Source organism: Protopterus annectens, chromosome 7.part0 (genome assembly GCF_019279795.1).
Source record: "Protopterus annectens isolate FY-2018-M chromosome 7.part0, PAN1.0, whole genome shotgun sequence".
Lineage (NCBI taxonomy): Eukaryota > Metazoa > Chordata > Ceratodontiformes > Protopteridae > Protopterus > Protopterus annectens.
Window position 1 is genome coordinate 1,118,302,767 of NC_056739.1, and position 21,464 is coordinate 1,118,324,230.

Below are 21,464 nucleotides of genomic sequence, written 5' to 3' on the forward strand. Positions count from 1 at the left end.
CATAACACTGAAGTGATCTACAAACATACTGCTGAAATAATATGCTGCCAGCTGTTGTAATGAGAAAACATTCCTAGTCCAGAATGTCAAGATACATGTTGAGAAGAAAAGCAAGTGCAAAGTAACCTGGATCAATAACGGAAGGAGTGAGGACTTCCAGACTGCCCAAGGAGTACAGGGGAAGGCTGGATCATGTATGGCCTAAATTCTAGTACAGTTCTCCCACCACAATATATTACTAAGTAATCTGGTCACTCATATGTATACCATCTTTGAAAAGATATCAGGATTTAATCAGCCACACGACCCAAGAACAAACCAAGAATGCAAAACCCAACAAAATGCTTCTGAACCAGATGACTTTATTGGCTAAGTGCTTTCATTCATAAGAACTTCATCAGAACCAATTTTGGCATTATTACACTTTCAAATTTTTCAGTCTCTGTTTAAACAAATCTTCAGGTGAGTCTGACTGTTTCTTAATATTTGCTTTTAAACGTAATATAACAAATCATAATATTCCAAGTTGTTTCTTCATCATCTCACTTCAGTGAAGCACTCTTGCAGAAAATCTTTTAAATTTAAAATTATGACTGTCATATTACGTTTAAAAGCGAAAATTAAAAAACAGTCAGACTCACTGAAGATTTGTTTAAACAGAGACTGAAAAATTCGAAAGTGTAATAACACCGAAATTGGTTCTGATGAAGTTCTTATGAATGAAAGCGCTTAGCCAATAAAGTCATCTGGTTCAGAAGCATTTTGTTGGGTTTTGTATTCTTGGTTCGTTTTTGGGTCATATGGCTGATTAAATCCTGATATCTTTTCAAAGATGGTATACATCTCTGAGTGACCAGATTCCTTAGTAATATATTGTGGTGGGAGAACTGTACTAGCATTTAGACCATACATGATCCAGCCTTCCCCTGTACTGTTCTTGGGCAGTCTGGAAGTCCTCAGTCCTTCCGTTCACCCAAGAGAAAGTACAGTTTTGTACCTACCACAAATGTAGATGTTAGAGTGTTCACACTGCTGCAGTCATTACACTTGGGTTATCCTGCCGTCAGGAGGTCCCGCAGTCGGCATCTTATATACCCCTGGGGCACTGATGTCAGGGAAGAGGCAACAGCGACAGACACCAGACCAAGACTTTGGAACTCTGGCCGAATGCAGGACTGCCTGAGGGTAGGATAACCCAAGTGTAATGACTGCAGCAGTGTAACACGATGAACATCTCCTATCAAAGCCCTGAAAGGTGGTGGGATGCTAGGACAACTCTAGAGAAAACTATTCTGTCTTTGGAATCAAGACTCCAAACTGTAATTTAAACAATTACAAATATACATTTTGTCACATTACTGCATCTCAAACACTTTGTTTAAATATATGTCCTTATTTTGTTTAATTACGTTGTAAGTTTTAGAAGAATGGACTTTGCCTTAAAAGGCACAATGAGAGTGGGCAACGTTTTACCCAATATACCTTAAGATTTGGTGGGTGGAGAGGTGCAGGCCATTGTGGAATGTTATTTGTAGTTGCTTCATAGTTTTCAATGATTTGAGATTCGATGAAATGAGTTTGACTATTTGGTCTCGATGATTTGCAATTCGATGAAATGGTAATTCGATGATATGAAATGGAACCATATATATATATATATATATATATATATATATATATGTACATATATATATATATGTACACACACACACACACACACACACACACACACACACACACACACACACACACATGTATAAATAATACCTTTTTTTTTACTCTCCTGAATGAGGAACAACTAGCTAAATGTATACACTAAGGGCAAGCAATATCAACATACTTCATTTTTCTGCACTGTAAAACAAATGGGGAACTGAATGCACATATTCAAAGTCCTTTCAGGCAATAACTTTGGCATGAAAATACATTTTTTTCTGAAAGCAAACTTGTCCATATGAAATACCAAACAATGTAAGGGATAACACAGACCTACATATGCTAAAGCTCTTAGAAGTACATAAGCCACAAAGCCCTCCTAAACATAACTTTAGGAAGAAGTACCCTCAGCAACCTCACAAACATGCACACAGAGGCAGCACCCACCTTGAAACATACATTTACAAGTTCCACAGGTTAAGTCCAAAAGCTCATAAGGCAAACCACCAAAAATACTAATACCTTGTCATAAATGACTTCACAGAGTCACATACTGATGCACCAGTCACTCACCAGGATATGCAAAGGGAGGGTCATAGTCATTTGTCTATCAGGGGCCAAGATTCACCACATCACAGAAGCATTCAAGTACCTGAACAAAAAGTACACATGACACAGAAATTATAAATGTGGGTGCAAATGACTTGATATGTACCTCCCTTGACAATATGAAGAGGGACATAATGACCTGGATAACATGAAGAGTGACAGGACGGTGCTCTCAGAATGCATGTCTGAGGCAGGTATGAACCTGGCTTTGAGCAGTATTCTACCCTAATCAAGCATGATGCCACAACATGTTCAAAAGGTGAGAGACTTCAAAAATTGGCTTAGCTTCTGGTGTCAGAGTGTACAATATATATCAGCCTGGGACAGATGTTTGACATTCCAAGCTGCTTTGCCTGGGATGGCCTGCACCTCTCCACCCACCAAATCTTAAGGTATATTGGGTAAAACTTTGCCCACTCTCATTGTGCCTTTTAAGGCAAAGTCCAGTCTTCTAAAACTTACAACATAATTAAACAAAATAAGGACATTGTTAAGGTATTGCTGCTCAATGCTATGAGCCTTAAAAAAAAAAAAAAAAAAAAAATCCAAAACCCAAAGCCACTCCTTACCCAAAAATCATTTGGCTACATAAATAATCACTGAAACCTGATTCAAGGTAAGTGAAAGTACTCCATCAATATAGGTCTTCAATGCTCATCACTCATACAGATCCACCACATTCGAAGTGGGCACTAACAGTGGGAAAAAAATTCACCTCCAGACTCACTCCACATAATAACTTTGAACTCCTACATATCCAATTTACTATAAACAAAACCCTTTATCATATAACAGCTAACAGGACCCCAGTATGTCCCCCATGGCCCATACCTCCTATGTATGTATTGTACGTGCATGTACCTGTGAATTAAACCAAATACCATTCTCATAGGACACTTCAGCTATCCCACCATCAGCTGGGAGACTTGTACATCTTCAAACATGTATGCCTAGGGATTTCAGGACTTCATAATACAACCCCCCTGGACCAGTTTGCCCACACTCCAAATTCAGGAGATAAATCCTGGACTTAGCCCTTACCAATATGAGAAAGGTCTGCTCTCATCCTATTGTAACCTCCTACCTTGTCAAACTGGACTGCAAAGTCAGTCAAACTCACTTAAATACTGCAGTGAAAAGCATCCTCTGATATATCAGTATCCAGAAACCATGCAAAGGTTAATTTATTAAAACTGAGTGATGACCTGATTAAATTCAAACCCTAGCCATTGCAAGTATTCTACTGCCTATGCAAAATAGTTTACTACTATGCTCTATGCAAAAAACAAGCAAAGGCAAGAGCAGAATTAGCCATTCTAAAGACATAAACCTTCCCTGTGATAAACACAACCTGCTGCTGACACAGGTATGTATCTCAGATCCTACTCCTTCTCTGGAACAGGCTCCTCATCCATGTGAAGCAATGTTCCGCTGAACCCAATTCAAGTGCAACATGGTTAACTGCATGAGGAACAGGAAGTTCATCCATGGTTTGGCATCTATGTCTCTAATAGACACAGACAGCATATAAATGGTCATCACCCAAGCCCCTGCTTACACTTACCAAGGGTACCAGAACTTGTCAGCGATTTGGAATGCAAGGCTGGGCTTAAAACTGTCCCAATGGTCATTATCCTAGTACAAACTCATGAAACCATACAGCAGCATAACATGGAGGAAGTCTTCTTCATAAGGCTCTTCACCTTCTTCACAAAATAAAGACAGTCTGATGAAGGACACTCTTTGTCTATACACTAATTTAGGTAATCAAGAGTACCAGTTTTTGTTATCTGTCTCCCCAAGAATGTTTCTAAGAAAAAACACAAAAGACTTTCTTTTTTCTTTCCTCATGAAATCTAATTAGTTTAAAAATAAAAGGTGTCTCCAGAGCCATTAGTAGTGATGAAGGCATAAGCTTTTTCTTCCCTGAAATTAAAAAGGTCTAGCTTTCCTCTAATTCTTTTGGACATGTTGTATAGTGGAAGTCTCCTAGTGTACTTCTTAGTCAGAGCCACAGACTGAATTTAATTATCAAAACTATAAAACTTTTTCCCCTTATCTCTGTCTTACTTTTTTATGTTTCCATAGGATTTTCAGATGTACTTAGCTAAACCTTCTTTAGACTTTTTTTGGGCTCATTTTACCGGTTCCTTGATCTTAGCTTGTTCCTTTTAATCCTCATTTTTAACTTTAGTAATATTTTTCTGAAAAAGAATACATTTCAAGGCTATCATAAAACACAATATTCCCAATCTACAACATACAGAGTTCAAACACAACACACACAGACAGCAAATCAAGTCTTCAGATGTAAAACATCTCTTAAATCGAACATGGTCATCAAATTAAGTGGGGTTAACATTACCCTGCATTGAATTAATATGATTTGCTGCAACTAATAAAAATACTATGACGTTTAATGATACTTGCTGACAAGAAATTAATCCAAAATGGCTGACAAAACTATATGAAAATGGAAAACAGTGATGCAATTAAATATTTTGGAGTTGCACAAAAACTGAACAGAGTACAAAGTAAAGTTTTCATGCACCACATGGCAAGCAGCAACAAAGTGTTAAATGGGTACCTTAGAAGGACAAACAAAAAAAAATAATAGAAGCAGGATGGCAATGGCATTGGTCAGCAAAAGCCCAACTATGGCACGAGCTCAAGAGTTACCACCAGAGAGGTCAATCAGCCGTGACACAAGCCTTCAGACATTTGAAATACTTAAACAAGGTAGAGACATGCAACAGCTTTCATAAAAAGGCATCATTAGAAAGAATGGCGTTACACCATTCCATTAGGAGGTCAGTGATGAGGCCAATGAAGATGTATCTTTGAAAACAGATTGAATAATGCATGAAGAGGCTTCCACCAGTGGCAGAGAAGGCAACCACGGCACTGGAGGTTATGACTGCATGAAAAAGGCAAATGGAAATACACACAAAATGAAACATCAATCAAGTAAGAAATTAATTTATCATTTGTTCATATGTGGACTGGTTTAGTGACCTTTTTCAGCCACGACCTGAGCTCAAAAAGCAGAAAATGCATCAGTCTTTGTAATTAATACATACAGAATAAGTAGATAGCAAAATTTAGGACATAATGAAAAGATTCAAACCAAATATGGTAAGATCCAGTTACAGAGCAATGAGAGAAAAAGCAAATATATATATAAAATACAAGTTAACATATACATAAAATATAGTGCAAGATCTTGGAGAGTTGTACTCAAAGGAAATTATGCAGCCTGGAATGATATAGTAACCCCCTAATGCTATAAATGCCTCTGTTTGTTCGTGTCAGTATTTTTCTATGTTTTAAAGTTGTACCATAAATTAGGTTACTTATTTGATACTTACTGTCTTCTTCAGTAGAATGAGTTCCTTCAGAAATGTAGATCTCCAACTAAAATCAAACAGAAAAATATTCCAATTCATGAAATACGCATGCAAAATAATTTAACAAAATGCAGGACAAGTGCAAACTGCTGCCAAAAGGATTCAAAGATTTTGTTGTCATGCAATTACCATTTCATGACAATAACTATGCTCTGCAAACTGATGTCTTCCCCCTCACTTTACCATCTAGAGAACACGGTAACAGCCAAGAGGGAAACTAATCATACATACTTATAGCTGAAGTCAACATTTGACAAACTGCACAAAATATTTTGCAGATGTACTACTGCTAAACCTTACTGTAAACAGTCATAGCTTGTTTGATGGTTTAGTCATCTCCTAAATCCAATATCAGAATTTTAAAATGCTTTCTTGTTCAAATAATGCTTGCCTCATCTAATCTGACAGACACTTTCTCATGTATCAAAATAAGTTTTTCTCAAGACTAACTGCAACTCTCATTACAAACTACACTGATATTGTATATTGCACACTTATAAATGTGATATAAAATTTATTACACAAAATTCATGCCTGCTTTTGATAACCCATTTGTCAGATGTGGAGCTTAGACATAAAACTACATAGGTAGAAAAACAAAGGGCATTCCAGAGTTAAGAATGTCAGCACATGAACCACTCCAGTGGTGTACAGGGATAAAGCCGTGGCTACAGCTCGATGACTGAGCAGTAGAAAAGGGATGGGGTGGGAGAATCACTCTCAAATGTATAAACGTATGCATACCTATTTTGTGTTTTGGCAAAATGAATAGAGTGGATTGGCATTTGATTATTATGCTGTTGATCCACTGACAGGTCTCCCCCCCCCCCTTTTTTTTTTTTTTATATCAACAGCACTTCCTTTACTCCAAAACAAATGCTGCCAAAAGTTTGCCAGAATGCCCTGGCAGTCCTTTTAGTGGCAACTGTGTTTTTAATAACAAACTAACACAAAACAACAGCCAAATGGAGTGTCCTGTCTTCAATGTTGATATATGTACTTAAGAAAAAGTTGCCAAGAGTACTCATGGTCTTTTTTTCTTTGAAATAAGAAATTCAACTTATCTTCATATACAAGAATTAAAAATAAAAAAACTGCATTGAACAGCAGTAATCAGCAAAATACAGTCAATATTACCAGTTCAGATGTTGCAGGTAAGATGTCTTTAATAAACTTTGGCAAACACTTCCATTTTGTCTTAAGGGTTAGCTTTTTATAAGGCTAGACAGTTTCTGATTGCAGAAAAGCATGCAGCTTACTTATCAAATAAAAAAATAACCTAAAACAGAGTTAGAAATTTCATCTCTCTGCCAGTAACGATAAGTGATCTGATAAAGACCATATGCCAGACTTTAAAATTCTGCACAGTTAAGGCATCTCTTCTAGGAGACATGAGATGTCATTCTATAAAAATCATCATACTGGAAGAAATACACACCAGAAAGTTGAAAATATGCCTCTAAAACAGACTGCACTTCACAGACTAGTGCTAGCTAGCTACTGCCAAGAAAACGTTGGGCAGCTTTTCTGGCAGTCACCTACCTAAGGAAATCAATGTGTAAACTAGGGAGTTTACCTGGGACACTCCTCCATCATTTCTCCACCTATGTTTTCCAGGCAATATACATAAACATTTAAAGAAGGAAACACATGTATAAAAGTCTGTAATTTTAGCTGCCTGATAGAATACATTAATCTTACAGCAGATTCAAAGCAAAGATATAACATATATAAAGAAAGCATGGTGAGAACAGACCTACTTCAATATGCACCATTAAAGTGAACTCTTCATATAACTGTACTTATTTCACTTTGAAATACCACTGATGCGGACTGGACTTTAATGGCAATGTTATCAGTGGTATGAATTTCATGTGTGGTGGTCATGGCCTGAATTGTAAATAGAAAGATTATTTAGAAAAAAAACAGGATGACTACCAGGAAAAAAAGCCCATACAGTGCAGCCCTGGAAACCAAAGTTATTGCTCTAAAACCATGTCTATTTGGTAATACCTGGCATAAAAAAACTTATGAGCAGATGACCAAATAGCTGCAGTACAGAGGCTGTCACTAGCCACAGTGGAAAAGGAAGCCACTGAAGTGGTAACAGTTCTGAGGAATGACCTTAGGCCATCCCTGTCAAAGCTCTACTGAATTTCTGGAAGCAAGTGGCCATGTATTTGGCCAACTATTCCAATGGTACTGATTATTAGAGAAGGAGGAAATTTAAAATTAGGTCTTTTACTTGTTCTGTAACTTCAAGTTAAATAAGCAACATTTTCTTTGTATTCTGATCCTTCACCTGCTAACTTCTAAACTAAGTTTGTGGACTTCTGAAATAACTTAAGAAAATGTTGGTTTACAATTTTGATATAGTAGTGTGCAATGTTTACAGTGGGTGCCCACGGTGGTGCAGCGGTTAGCATTGCTGCCTCACAGCAAGAGGTTCTCTGGTTCGATCCTCGGCTTGGGTGCCTTCTGTGCAGAGTCTGCATGTCCTCCCTGTGGTCGCGTGGGTTTCCTCCGGGTGCTCCGGTTTCCTCCCACATCCCAAAGACATGCTGTAGGTGGATTGGACACTCTAAATTGGCCATAGGTGTGAGTGCGTGCATGTGTGTTGCCTTCTGTGGAAGGTTGGGCGCCGGGCTGGCAACTCGACACTGTAAAACTCCACTGCCAATCATGAGCGGACAGGTGATCCACTGTGGCGACCCCTAACCAGGAAAAGCCGAAAGAAGTGTGCAATGTTTACAGCGAGTCCACTATCAATAACAGTCTTGTTTAATCAACAAGCAAATATGTGAACCCACAACATCTAAAACTTTCATAGGCTACCACCCAAAACGGTGACATTCCCAAGATGAGGAAATACAAAAAAATGTTTTGCAGGGGGCAAGCTCCCACACTCGCAAGCTGTTACACAAACACGCCCACACACACACACGTACAAATAGACTCTTGAGATTGCACAAACCCAAAGAAGAGGGAAAAGGAGAAAATGTGATTCTCTCTCTCTTGTTCTTTTCAAAAGTCTAGCTGCAACGACAAGAAGTCAGCAATCTTTTAGATTCGACATTCTTTTCACCAGTCAGCTATCAGGAACAAATAGTAAGACACCCATTTTACAACTGTTAGTCTGCAATTTGGATTCTAGTGTCTGAGATTAAGTGACTGTATGTTGATCCAGAGATGTAAATTTAGTCTCAGATTTAAAGTGCAATTACACCACCACTGAAAAGGCTGTTTTAAGGCAAATTATTTTAATCTCAGTGTGCTTGTTAGTTCAGAGTTATTATTTTAGCTTTTATTTGAGACAGAACGCATAGGTACAAAGCAACTTTTTATTTGCAGAATGGGGTACACCTTTATTTATTTATTTCAGTTTTGATTTTAGTTTCATTTCTTATAAAGCTGAGTTTAAGGCAAAGTGCAGGTTTGCTAGTAGATATACAAAGCAGGTTTGTGTGGTAACTGCTTGTATTTTACTCACAAACCTGTACATTTGGAACAGACAGAATTTAAAGCACCTCATTTAGAATAGAGAATTACTGGTGTTTGTTATTCTTTTATCATCACAAAATGTTATTCAATTGAGCATTAATTAATTTGCCTGCCACTTAACAGTTAACATGACTTAACTGTTGAGGCAGAAAGGTTTAGCTAAATGTTGCTAATTTTTAAAACACAGAAAACCAAAGAGATGAAAAAACAGAATGAGTCAGGAAAAAAGGAACAGTGCAGATGACAGAAGGTATTTCGAGAGATAGGCAAGATGTTTTGTGCATGAAGCAGGGTTTGTCTCGGTGATCTTTGGTACAATAGAAAATGCTAGATCTGTAGGAGAACAACACAGCTTTGCTACAGAAAATGGTTACTCAAGTGAGAAAGGGGAAAGAGAAGATACAAGGGCAGGAACAACAGGAGGACAGGGGAAAGTAGGAAAGAGAAAGGCAAAAGGCAGGATGACAGTTGCAGGAGTACAGGAAAGTAGCTAAGCAAGAAGCACAGGAGGATAAAAAGGGAGGAAGAGTAAGAGGCCATCAGTGGTGGATGTAAGTGATGAACAGGTGGAAGTGACAGGTTTTGTCTTGGAGGCAAAACCAGATCGCACAGTAGAGAACTGGCTTGTTGCATGTACTCAGCCAAAAGGGAGGAAGAACACATGTGGACAGAAGGTTACACAGATAAGGGAGTCAGAGACTGGCAGAGAGAGAACATGGGATTTTTTTTCCTTTTTACCAGGAATCATTAGAGGCTTCAATTAAGTTTCCAGCTCAACAAGCCTGACTCCAGATGCAAATTGGCCTTTGAATGGTGCCAATGTGGCTTCTTCCTACTGTTCTAAGATTGAGAAGACAATTTAATTGGCTAAAATTTTGTACATAAACATGGGAGCCATGAATAAGGGAGAAACTTTGCTTGTGGTGGGCAAATTCCACGGATGCATTTGCACATTCATTGTTTTTTTTTTCTCTTGGGCCATCACTCAAAGCGTCTGAACGTAAACTTTGCTTCCTTTAAGATGATGCTCTTGCAAATAGTCTGAACACCCCAAATTTCTTCCCAAGAGCATAAAAAAGTTCTACTTTTGTGACAAGAAGAGACCACCCCTGAAACCAAAGGAGAAATGTCTTGAGCATTAAGTGCCTAGGGAGACAAAAGGTCCTAAAAAATGTGGATAAGAAATTAGCTGTGTAAGTTTCCATATGCAGAAATAGTGACATCTTTGTGATCTGTGAGCCCTGAGAAGACCTATGGGAGTCAGTTTTATAGAGGTACAAATCCTTCAGCTCTCAGTCCTCATGTCTCCATCAAAAGCAAGGGGGGCGATCACCTGCACTTACTAACTGTGCAAATCAGCCATGTTGGTTTGGAGTAGAGACCTAAGAAAGAGAACTGGGTTCCTTGTCTACTATACTCCATCAGGAAACCGTACACTACCAGATCATTTAAGCTGGTCTACAGTAAGTCCTCACAGGTGAAGGCTGAACCCGAAGCTCTTTTATGAAATGAACGCTCTACGGTATTCCAGAAATGGGCTGCTTTTTGCCTCCCTAGCAAATTGTCAGAATTCCAAAATTTTGCTCAAGGTACAGGGAAAGATTTCACTAGCTGTGGACTCATTTTCCATCAGCTGTAGCCAATGCGTGATCTTCTCCACTCATGTTAGAGGAAACAGCAATACCTAACAAAAATACTGTTATGAAAGGATACTTGCCACAACCAGTGACATTATATAATAAAGTTTCATTGCTGCAGTACATTTAGTACAACAGCGATTAGCTGTAGGTAGGCTTCTGTCATCTGGTAAGAAGCAGTACTGATGTCCCAATAATTACTGCGTCATCAAGGTGTGCAGCTGAGCACTTGGTGTGGCATTTCACAGCTTTATTCATGAACTTTTGAAAAGTATCAGGAGCTCCACGACGTCTAAAGGATAATACCTTCAGGGTGGAGATGATTTCTTTTGTTTTGATTTCAGGGATGAGAGAAATCTGCAATTAAACCTTAGTTAAATTTAAGAAGGTCAAAAACCTTGTGTTACCTAGTCTGTCTAAGAGCTTATCACCTCTGGGTATTGACCAAGTACCAAATTTGGATATGGCTTTCAGTTTTCAGAAATCATTAGAAAATCTAAGAGAGAGTCATCTGGCTTAGGGATCAACACAATCAAACTGTTGTATTCAGTTAAAGATTCCTCAATTTATCCTAGTTTAAGCAATTTTTCACTAGTTCATTTACTGCCTTCCTTTGGGACAGTATTCTATGCAGTTTTAGGTTTACTTTCTCCCTGGCAGTTTCAATATGATGCTGTTTTACAGCTGTTCTACCAAGATGCTAAAAAAGGTTTTAGGCAAAATCTTTTACTTATTGTCTAAGGCCCAGATGAAAGATGACATCTATTTGAACAGCCAGAGCAGAATTTGCTGATACTGCACTACTGGTATCTCAGATTTCCCTCATGGTTTTAAGACATTTACGTGACATATCTGCTCTGGTCTTCTCTTTCCAGTTTACCTTATTTGGTAGCTTGCATCACTCATTTTTCTTACCACCTTAAAGGGTCCTTCCAACTTTGCTAGGAAATTATTTTCAGCAGCGGGAGCCAATACAAAACGTTGTCCTCTGTTTTAATCTTCCATAGTCAGGCATTTTACTGCACACACTGTTGCATCTTTTCTGATTTTTGCAGAAGTTCCATAGTTATTGACATAATTACTCGCTTATACTCTCACCCCAAGTTTCCCTTGATATTGTCCAGCAAGCCTCAGGGACATCTGCCATATAGCAACTTAAATGGAGTAAATCCTGCTGGAGCATGGGGCAAGTACACATGGAAGCAAATTATCCCTATTCATGTCATCTATGGCCTTTGTTTAGCATACATCATAGACTTTCTTTAAAGCACTCTACTAATCTATCTGTTTGAGGGTGATGCACCAACGTTTTTAACTGCTTACAATTTATAACAGTTGGAAAGCCAGTGCGTTCCCCAGTCAAAAATGTTCATTGACCTGTAATATTTAATTAAACTTCCTGTACTGAAGAAAAGTGACACTAGCTCTTTAGCTACCGACTTAGCATTGGCTTTTATCAGGAGTACCATTTCAGAAAACTTAGTGGCATAATCAATAACTAGAATGTTCTGGTAGCCATTTGTAGATTGTACCAATGGACCTAGGAGATCCATGGCTAACCACTCAAATGAAACTTCATTAACAAACAAAGGTATCAGTGAACATCTGAACCTATATGCAGTGCTATCTTTTGCCATTCTAGAAAAGGGTGGGCTTTGCTTAGACGTGAATGAACTCGGGGATGAACATTGAACTTCATACTTTTTCCCAATACACAAATGTCCCCTAGCCTACAAGTTTATGCAACTTCAGAGGTACTACATACAGAAATAAGGGGATGCAGAGGAGGGCACAGCCTTATTGCAAAACTAATTTTTTTCTCTTTTGTGTTGTTTGGTGCATTAACATGCTGATTTGATGACTTTTGTTTAGATAATACAGCTGCAAATTTTTATATCTCAACTAAGGGAGAGGCAATATTTCATAATAAACACGCATTACATAATTTACTACATGTATAAATATGAATAGGGAACATGTGGGCTCCAGGGGTTTGAACTCATCTGCAGTAGAGTTGTAAAAGTTATATAAGGAGCTTCAAACATAAAGCTCGCCTTCTCTCTCTCTTTTTTTTTGGTCCCTTCTGACCTCATCCTACTGGTCTGCCCCCCACTCCAGTCCATGCCAGGTCTACCAGCCATGCTCCTACCCCAAGATTACTCCGGTATTGCTGGGGGTAGTCGTGGATCCTAAGGGCACCCACATGGCTTGGCAATCTGTGCTTCCATCCTGAGAGGATCTCTTATATGCTCTGCCCACTTCCTTTCACTATCCCCATGTTCGACTATGTCCAAGGGCAACTCCACCCTTTTGTACTACACCTCCCCTTAGGGACTCCAACCCAGAATGGGCATGCCCATTCCTCCCTGCCACGCTATCACAGAAGCCAGTAATTGAACCCAGGTTCCCTGGGCTGTAGTCAGAGCTTTAACCCTCTAGCAAGCAGCCCAAAGCTAAAGATGTCTTAACCCTAACCGCAGTACCTAGTTAACAAGAGATTTAAATGTTTAACAAGTTGCCCACCAAATGTCTGCAATCAGCCATCCTAACAGGCAGGCTTAAAAAAGTAGACAAATAACTGTGAAGAATGGATGCCTTAAAGAAGGGCCTAGCTCTATGCTGCAAGTCTGAAACAGTAGCTCCACCCTTCCTTTCTTTAAGGAATATTCATGGTTACAGTAGAGTACTTCAAATATGATCCCCCCCCCCCCCCAGCTTTTACATTTTCACAAAGACCAAGCACCTCTTTTCATTTCAGAAATGCTTTTTCTAAGGCAGAAGTTCAAAGGTGTGTGCTAGGCTAACGGACCTGGAGCCTATATAAGCCTAGCCCAAGTAGATTCCCTGGCATCATGCCACCCAAAGTTAGTTCCCCGTGCCTCTGTCAAGCAAGGCCTCTGAAGTGATCCTCGGGATGAACTTCCTATTGCCCATCCACTTGTCAAGATTTCTCTTAAAGAGGGCCAGTGAAATGCTCTGTTTGACGTGAATGGGAAGTTTGTTCCAGAGTATGGGAAGTCTCTGGGTTAGGAACCTGTCCCTCCAGCATGTTCTGTTTATTGTGGTAATGAGGTTTAGGTCCCTGGAGCGTGTGGCAAGGAGGGATTAGGATTTCTTTAGGTGTAGCATATCTACCAGCTCTGGGTCAGACATGGCTTTGTAGGTCAAGCATAGATCACTTCTAAGGAAGCGATAAGAGACCGAGTATAGATTGAGTTTTTTGAGTCTGTCCGTATAGGGCATGTGTCCAAGGCCCAAGATCCTCTTAGTGAGGTATTTTTGTGGCCTTACCAGTTGTTGTATGTGTCTAGTGAGGTACATACCAAATGAGGTGTTGTATTCTACAACAGGTCTAATGAGGGACGAGTAGAGAGGGATGACCTCTTTCTTCTTGGATGAGAAACCTTTTGTAATGAGATGTGTAACAAAGAAGGACTTTGACTACAGTGGCAATGTGGTTATCAAAGGGGAAGTTGCTGTCAACCTGTGTCCCCAGGTCTCATCACACCTCTTCAGTGTTTAGTGGAATACAGACTATGCGGTAGTTCATGGGCACCACATTTTTCCCAAAGGGAATGACAATGCACTTTTTGGCATTGAGCTTAAGGCTGTGATTCTGGCACCAGTCACTGGTGTCAGTGAGGCCTTTCTGTAGAATATCTACATCATCTGGAGAATCGATAATGGCTCCCAGTTTGCAATCATCTGCGAACTTGGTCAGCCAGAGTCCCTTTGTGCTGGCTTGAACTTCAGAGAAGTAGATGCCAAACAGGAGAGGACCTAGGACCGATCCCTGTGGGACACCACTTGTAAATGGTCGGTAATCAGATTTGGAGTCCGCTACTTTCACAGTGTGGGTTCTATCAGTGAGCCAGTTGGCAACCCATCTGGTGACAGAGGGGTTTATGGGGTCTGTCTAGGATTCCTGAGTGAGGGATGGTGTCGAAGGCCTTGGCAAGATCTAGGTTGGCCGTGTGAACTACCTTGCCCTCATCCACAGCTCTGGTGACAGACTCAAAGAAGTCTATCAGGCTGAGCAGGCATGATCTACCTTTCACAAACCCAAATTGCGCGGGGTCCAGAGTTTGGAGATTCCCTATGTCCTTATTTAAAAAGTCCATGATGATGCGCTCCACAGCCTTACCTATCAGACTCAGGCTAATGGGGCAGTAGTTCCCAGGGTCTGTAGTCGCTCCTCCTTTGTGGAGTGGGATGACCATAGCAGTGCGCCATTCGGTATGAACAAAGCCTGAAATTAGGCTGTGATTGAACAGGATACTCAGGTGTGGTGCCAGTTCACTTTGTAATTCATGTAGAACACAGCCAGGGATATTATCAGGTCCCATGGAAGCTGTATTCTTTGCTTTGGACAGTGCATTTTGTACCTGTATAGCCATGATAATAGGGACTTGGCATTTCTCAGGAATTATTTAGGCCCTTTAGGGGGTGAAAGGGGAGTAAAGTTCGCACTGAACCTGTCGGCCAATATGGTGGCAATATCAGTTCGTTCTGTATATATATATTACCATTGTGCTGCAACTCAGAGCAGATCTGAGTATTGCCATGTAGATTCTTGACATAACTATAGAATGCCTTGTGGTTGCCTTTAGAATCTGCAGCAATTTTTTTTCGTAGCTAGCTTTAGAGGATTTGATGATGAATCTCAGTTTTTTGCTGAGGCTGACAAGGGAGTTTTTCCAGTCTTGGGACTTCACCCTTTTCTGCAACAGTTTTTTCCTTCTGTTGTAGTGTTTATGGTGGGGGACCACCAGATCGGCTTCCTTTTTTTGGAGGAGAGCATCTTGGTTCTGTTTGGTATGGTCATTTCCATGCACTTTTGTATGTCCTCATACAGTGCATTGGTGCAGGATTCAGTCATGTACCTATTTTCCATTTGCATGGGTGTCATGAAGTTAGCCACCTCTGTTTTTAGAAGTCCAAAATTAGCTTTGGAGAAGTTTTTTTTACAGTGGCTTCCTTTTGGGGGGGGGGTGAGAGTGGGATGTGGATATCCATGGTAATTAGCTTGTGGTTAAATCTGACCAGGGAGGAGTTGATTACTGGTGTAGAGCAACAATCACCCATGTTAGTAATGACCAGGTCAAGGATTTTTCTACCTCTGGTGGGGGTAAGAATGAGTTGGACCAGGGCATTGGAATTAATAAATTCCAGAAAACATTGAGCAAGTGTGTTTGTACATGAGTAAATTTTCCCAGTTAATGGAGGGGTAGTTAAAGTCTTCCAATATAAGGGTATTGGGTTGTACCCTAATATTTTTCCAGTGCGTTTAGGAATGTGGAGTGGATGTCTTGGGATATGGTGGGGGATCTATAGCAGGCTACAACCCGGATTGTAGTTTTACCCAGTGTTTGTTGTACCTGAAGAATCTCTGATGTGTTATGTTGGGCTACTAGTCTGGAGGTCTGCATATCCTTTATAAATATGGAGACACCACCACCTTTAGTGGTTTGGTCCAGGGGCCGAAAGGTGTGATATGAATTGTAGCCTGGTAGTGCTGGGGTGTTTTCTGGAGGCTTGAACCAGGTCTCAGTCACTGCACAGATGTCGACGTTCTCCATTTTAAGGAGTGCTTTGGGCGAGTGCATTTTGAGATTTAGACTTCTAGCATTGAGTAGCACTACACTCAGATTTTGTTTGCTTGTAGCTGTTATGGTGGTAATTTTGTCTTCAGGACATTGTCTAAAAAAAGGTACTATAGGGTGGCAATAGCTTTGGCCAGTATCCAGAATCCGTGGGATGACAAGTGCATGCCATCTTGGGTGAAGTATTGAGGTCTGTTGATCACATCATCCCAGGCAGACAGATACTGGATCCCCTTAGAATGACACCAGAAACTTAGCCAATTGTTGAAGTCTATCATTTTCTGCTTGTACTGTGGTATCATTCTGGGTGACAGTAGGATGCCACTCAGAGCTAGTGTCATACCTGCCTGGGCTACAAGATCCAAGAGCTCTTCTATGTCTCTTTTCATGTAGTCCAGGGAAGTACGTCTCAGGTCATTCACACCAACATGGACAATGACAGTCATTTTTGTACCAGTTATGGAGTGACCCAAGTGCGTGCGTTACATGGCGGATCCTGGCACCAGACAGGCAGCCAACCGTAACTTTCTCCTTATTCAACCTAGTGAATGGGACCTCAGTGTACCTTACTATTGAGTCACCTATGACTAGGTGTATTGGAGAAGTTGTTTTGCCTTAGGGGCTTTGGTTGAGTGGCACACTGTTTATGTGAGCTGTGTCTCATGGTTTATGCTGGGATGTGGTGGTTGTTTGCATTTCTGCCTCAGAGGTCTCTGTTGTTTGGGCAGATTTTTATTGAGAGACTCCGCAAAGGTAGGTGTGTGTTTTGTGTTACTATGTGAGGGTTGTGGTGGTGTATGTTCCGGAGGGCTGTGTGTTGAATGTGGTGTGGCGCAGGTGTTAACCTTCTCCTCTTGACTGGCTAATCCAGTCTTGTCAGGAAAGTGCTTGGCTTCCAATTTAGCTATATATGTGCATCTCTCACACGTCATAGGTAAGATTCAGTTCATGTTAAACTGCTCGCCTTCTACTCCCTTTCTCTGGGACATGGCATACCAAAAGAGAATCCAGCACTTCATATGTGCACAAAGTTCTCAGATATTGATTTAGAAATTAAAATACCTTCAGAGTCACTTTGATTTTCCTTTTGATAATTAGCCATAAAGTCACACTGTTTTCACTAAATATCCCAGGAGGCTTCCATCATACACATTTCTCAAGGCACAATCAACACTAGAGAAAAAGCCACCTAGAGGATTTGTTTGCATTAGTATGCAATTCACTCACAGCTGCAAATACACAACTACCTAGAACACTACCAAATGTTAACGTCTAGAATTTCATGTTTACAAATCTACAGGCTTTGAGGCTGCAGCTCTACAAGCTGTTCTGTTCTATTTTTAAAACTTTTCCCATATCTCCCCCCCATCATTTTGTTAAATCACTGCAAAAGAATAGTTGCATATAAAATACAACGTTAATGACTTTACCACAGTTCTTGACAACCCAAACAGTTGCCTCAAAACTTGTTGCTGGAGGCATCCTTTCTCACTCTTCCACATGCCTAAACAATGAAAGACTGTGCTGGTACTACTTCTGCAAATACTGACTACGTTTCCTAGGGTCCCTCAGTACCTGCTTTCCAAGTTCTACCTCTAACTAAGCAATTCTGACACACAGTTGGATGAACTAGTTGCTGTCCCAGACACTTAAGCATGATTCCACTACCTGGCAGTTGCATGTTTTAAGAGTGTTGACATGATGAAGGATATAATCTCTAAAACATACCATCACAATAAATTCATGCACAACCATTTCCATTCTAAACATCTACTAGTTCAAAATACAGCATACAGAAACATTTGAGAGACTACCTACCTTATGTCTGAAAGGCAAACATCTCTGAAGTTTTACACGTAGACAAAGGCCTGAAATAAAAAGGAACTACATTAGTTGCATGCTCAAACTAACATAAATCATGAAGTCATGCATGCAGTCTAATCACCACAGTCTGTGAACCTGTATATCAGTTCAAGAAAGGACACCCTAAATTTGACCCAACAGTATGCATGGTCTAGAAGAGTGCAGTTATGATTGTCACAGCACTTACATTATTATTCAATCAGACACCACAGTGAAAGAAACTCCAGTGACCTGTAGATATATGCTTTCATTGATGCCATACAATGCCATCATCTGCATAAGAATGCTCCCAACCCAGATCTAAATACAACCAACACCGATACAAGATGGATGACTAAGCACCTCTACTCACTATCAGTGTAAGGCCTACAACTAACCCTCAAACTATTCCACTCTTCAAGGTAAGATAACTGTCTCCAGGATTCTAGACCAAACAGCATAGTCTTAGTGTAACACCAAATTTAACCACAAACACAGACTACTGTTAGCAGTGACAATCTGAGTTGGACAATTTGGTGGAGGTGCCTTATTGTAAGGACTATCCAGTCTGTACCCCTTTAGTCCATTTCTCCCGATATGCATTCAATAAAGCATATGGCACACATGCATACCTCCCATCTGTACCGGATTACTCATTTTTTACAGAGTTTTGGGGTCCAAATAATGGGGTGCCACGATTCCCGAGTGGCACCCCTTCATTTATGATTTTTCCCAGCCGTTTTGAAATTTTTGTTTCTTTCACGTTTGAGCAGACGCCGTCACGTGCACAATGACGTCAGCTCCATCAGCCTGTCGGAATTGAGCTCAAGGGCTTATGTGCCTGCATTTCTGTACTGTTTGAATGGATTTCCAGCTGTCTGCGAGCGGGGAAGTGCAGATGGATTTATTTCAGCTAGGCATTTGAGCTGCTTTATTTTCTTGTATTTATTTGCTGCAGAGTCTTATTTATTTCCAGGGTCTTAAGGTATTTGTCGGCGCATTAGTGCTGCTTTATTTTCTTGTATTTATTTGCTGCTTTCGGAGCGAAGTCCGTAGATAGTCAGAGGAAGAGACAGAGCCCATGGCAGACTGTTGTCACAACAAGCTAAAAAATAAAGTAAGAATGGCCATGGGAGTCAAAAATGGTGACTGTTTTTGGAATGTACGTGTAAGGAGTGAGAAACTGCAGTGGTATACATATTAAACAAGTGCTGACAGGTAGCAGAAATGTGAGCCCCCGCATTGTGGCAACGGAGTGAAGAACGTGTCTTGCTCTGACTATCTACGGACTTTGCTTCTTGGTTTTTGCTGTGTTGCTTGGTTTTGGACTGCTTTCGGAGCGAGCTGCTTTATTTTCTTGTATTTATTTGCTGGTGCAGAGCTTTGTTTATTTCCAGGGTCTTAAGGAAGGTATTTGTCAGAGCAGGGTGTGTGTGTGTGTGTGTGTGTGTGTGTGTGTGTCTGTAAATGTTTGCAAAGCAAGCAAGGAATCATTGCACAGCTTACATATGGGCGAAGATTTGTGTTACTTTTGCTATATATATAGCTGGCAAAGTTGCTAAAATATTATCCTTTGCTTGGCAGTATTTGTCCTGCACTGCAGCAAAATATGACATTTGCATATTCAAAATAAAACCTATAATTACAATTGCAAGTTTTAGACTTATAAAATAAATGTCATTGTTTCAAAGACAATGGCCAAATCACACATCTCCACATAGATTTCTGTATTTCTTACATACATTTGATTGCATTAAGGACACCGGAATTATGATGTCAAACAACTTGATTAATATCAAGCTATAACCTGTTTACTTTGAAAATGATTGTGTGACTCTGTTGCTGCTAGGTCTGTGATTCAGAAACATGTGTAAAACAATCACACTGAGGATACACCTGGTGGCTAGAGGTACTCAGGCTCAAACTCTGTACCATGAGTACAGGTAAAAAAGAGCCTAAAGTCCCTAGCCACCACCACTTGTGCATTTATGCTTCATGTTTTTGTTCTGTTCCTCATTAAATCTGAGGTTTTAAGGATTTTTGTGGCAAATCACTGAAGGATTGAATTCACTAAATAATGACAGACATTTGAATTTCCAACTTCATATTCTTCAGAAAATAAATGGTAACACAAAACCTTTTATTTTAGCAATTTTCTAAGTTTATAAGATCAGTATTTGAAATTTGTCCCTATTTCGGGGCTTTATTCCACTCATTATTCATCCAGATTTTTTGTGCTAAGAGGTTTAGCGGTATGGTGATAAGTGAGAACTGAATTCACTAAATGATAGCCATTTAAGTTTCAGCTTTCCTTTCAGAAATCCACTGATTTGGCATAGTGGTATGTTGCTGTGACTGTAGTGCATAAGGTCCTGGGTTCAAGTCTTGCCAATGAAATGCATGGTGGTAACACAACATTTTATTCTAGCGACTTTACAAAATTATACAAGCAATGTTTAAAATGTGTCCCTGGTTTTTGGCCTTTTGTCCCCCCTTCCCTTTTGGGTATTCCCGTTAGGGGTCACCACAGCAGATCATTTGTTTCCATTTCTTCCTGTCCTCTGCATATTGCTCTGTCACACCAACCACCTGCATGTCCTCTCTCACCACATCTATACACCTCATCTTAGAAGTTCCACCTTTCCTCTTACCTGGCAGCTCCATCCTTAGCATCCTTTTCCCATTATACCCAGCATCTCTCCTCAGCATGTCCAAACCAACGCAATCTCACCTCTGACTTAGTCGCCAAACCATCCAACTTAAGCTGACCCCCTAACATACAAATTCGCAATCCTGTCCATCCTTGTCACACCCAGTGCAAATCTTAACATCTTTAACTCTGCCACTTCCAGCTCTGACTACTGCCTTTTTGTCAATGCCACCATCTCCAACCCATACAACATAGTGGTCTCACTACCCTCTTGTAGACCTTCCCTTTCATTCTTACTGGTACCAGTCTGTCACAAATCACTCCTGATGCTCTTCTCCACCCATTCCACCCTGCCTGTACTCTCTTCTTCACCTCTCTTCCACACTTGTTGATCCCAAGTACTTAAACTCATCCACCTTCGCCAACTCTACTCCCTGCATCCTCACCATTCCTCTATCCTCCCTCTCATTCACACACACATTCTGTCTTAGTCCTGTTGACCTTCATTCCTCTCCTCTCTCCACCTCTCCAGGGTCTCCTCAAACTGGTCCCTACTCTC

At 40.3% G+C, this 21,464-nt stretch overlaps 1 protein-coding gene across 1 annotated transcript in view; it reads right to left on the bottom strand.

Annotated features, from left to right (window-relative positions):
• The window catches only part of CIAO2A (cytosolic iron-sulfur assembly component 2A), a 203,088-nt gene that overhangs the window by 46,037 nt on the left and 135,587 nt on the right, over window positions 1-21,464 (bottom strand). The window contains exons 3-4 of the mRNA XM_044077698.1: window positions 18,232-18,281; window positions 5,634-5,679 (exon numbers count right to left, since the gene is read on the bottom strand). Of these exons, the coding sequence (XP_043933633.1) occupies window positions 5,634-5,679; window positions 18,232-18,281 (96 nt within the window). The remainder of the gene's footprint in view (window positions 1-5,633; window positions 5,680-18,231; window positions 18,282-21,464) is intronic.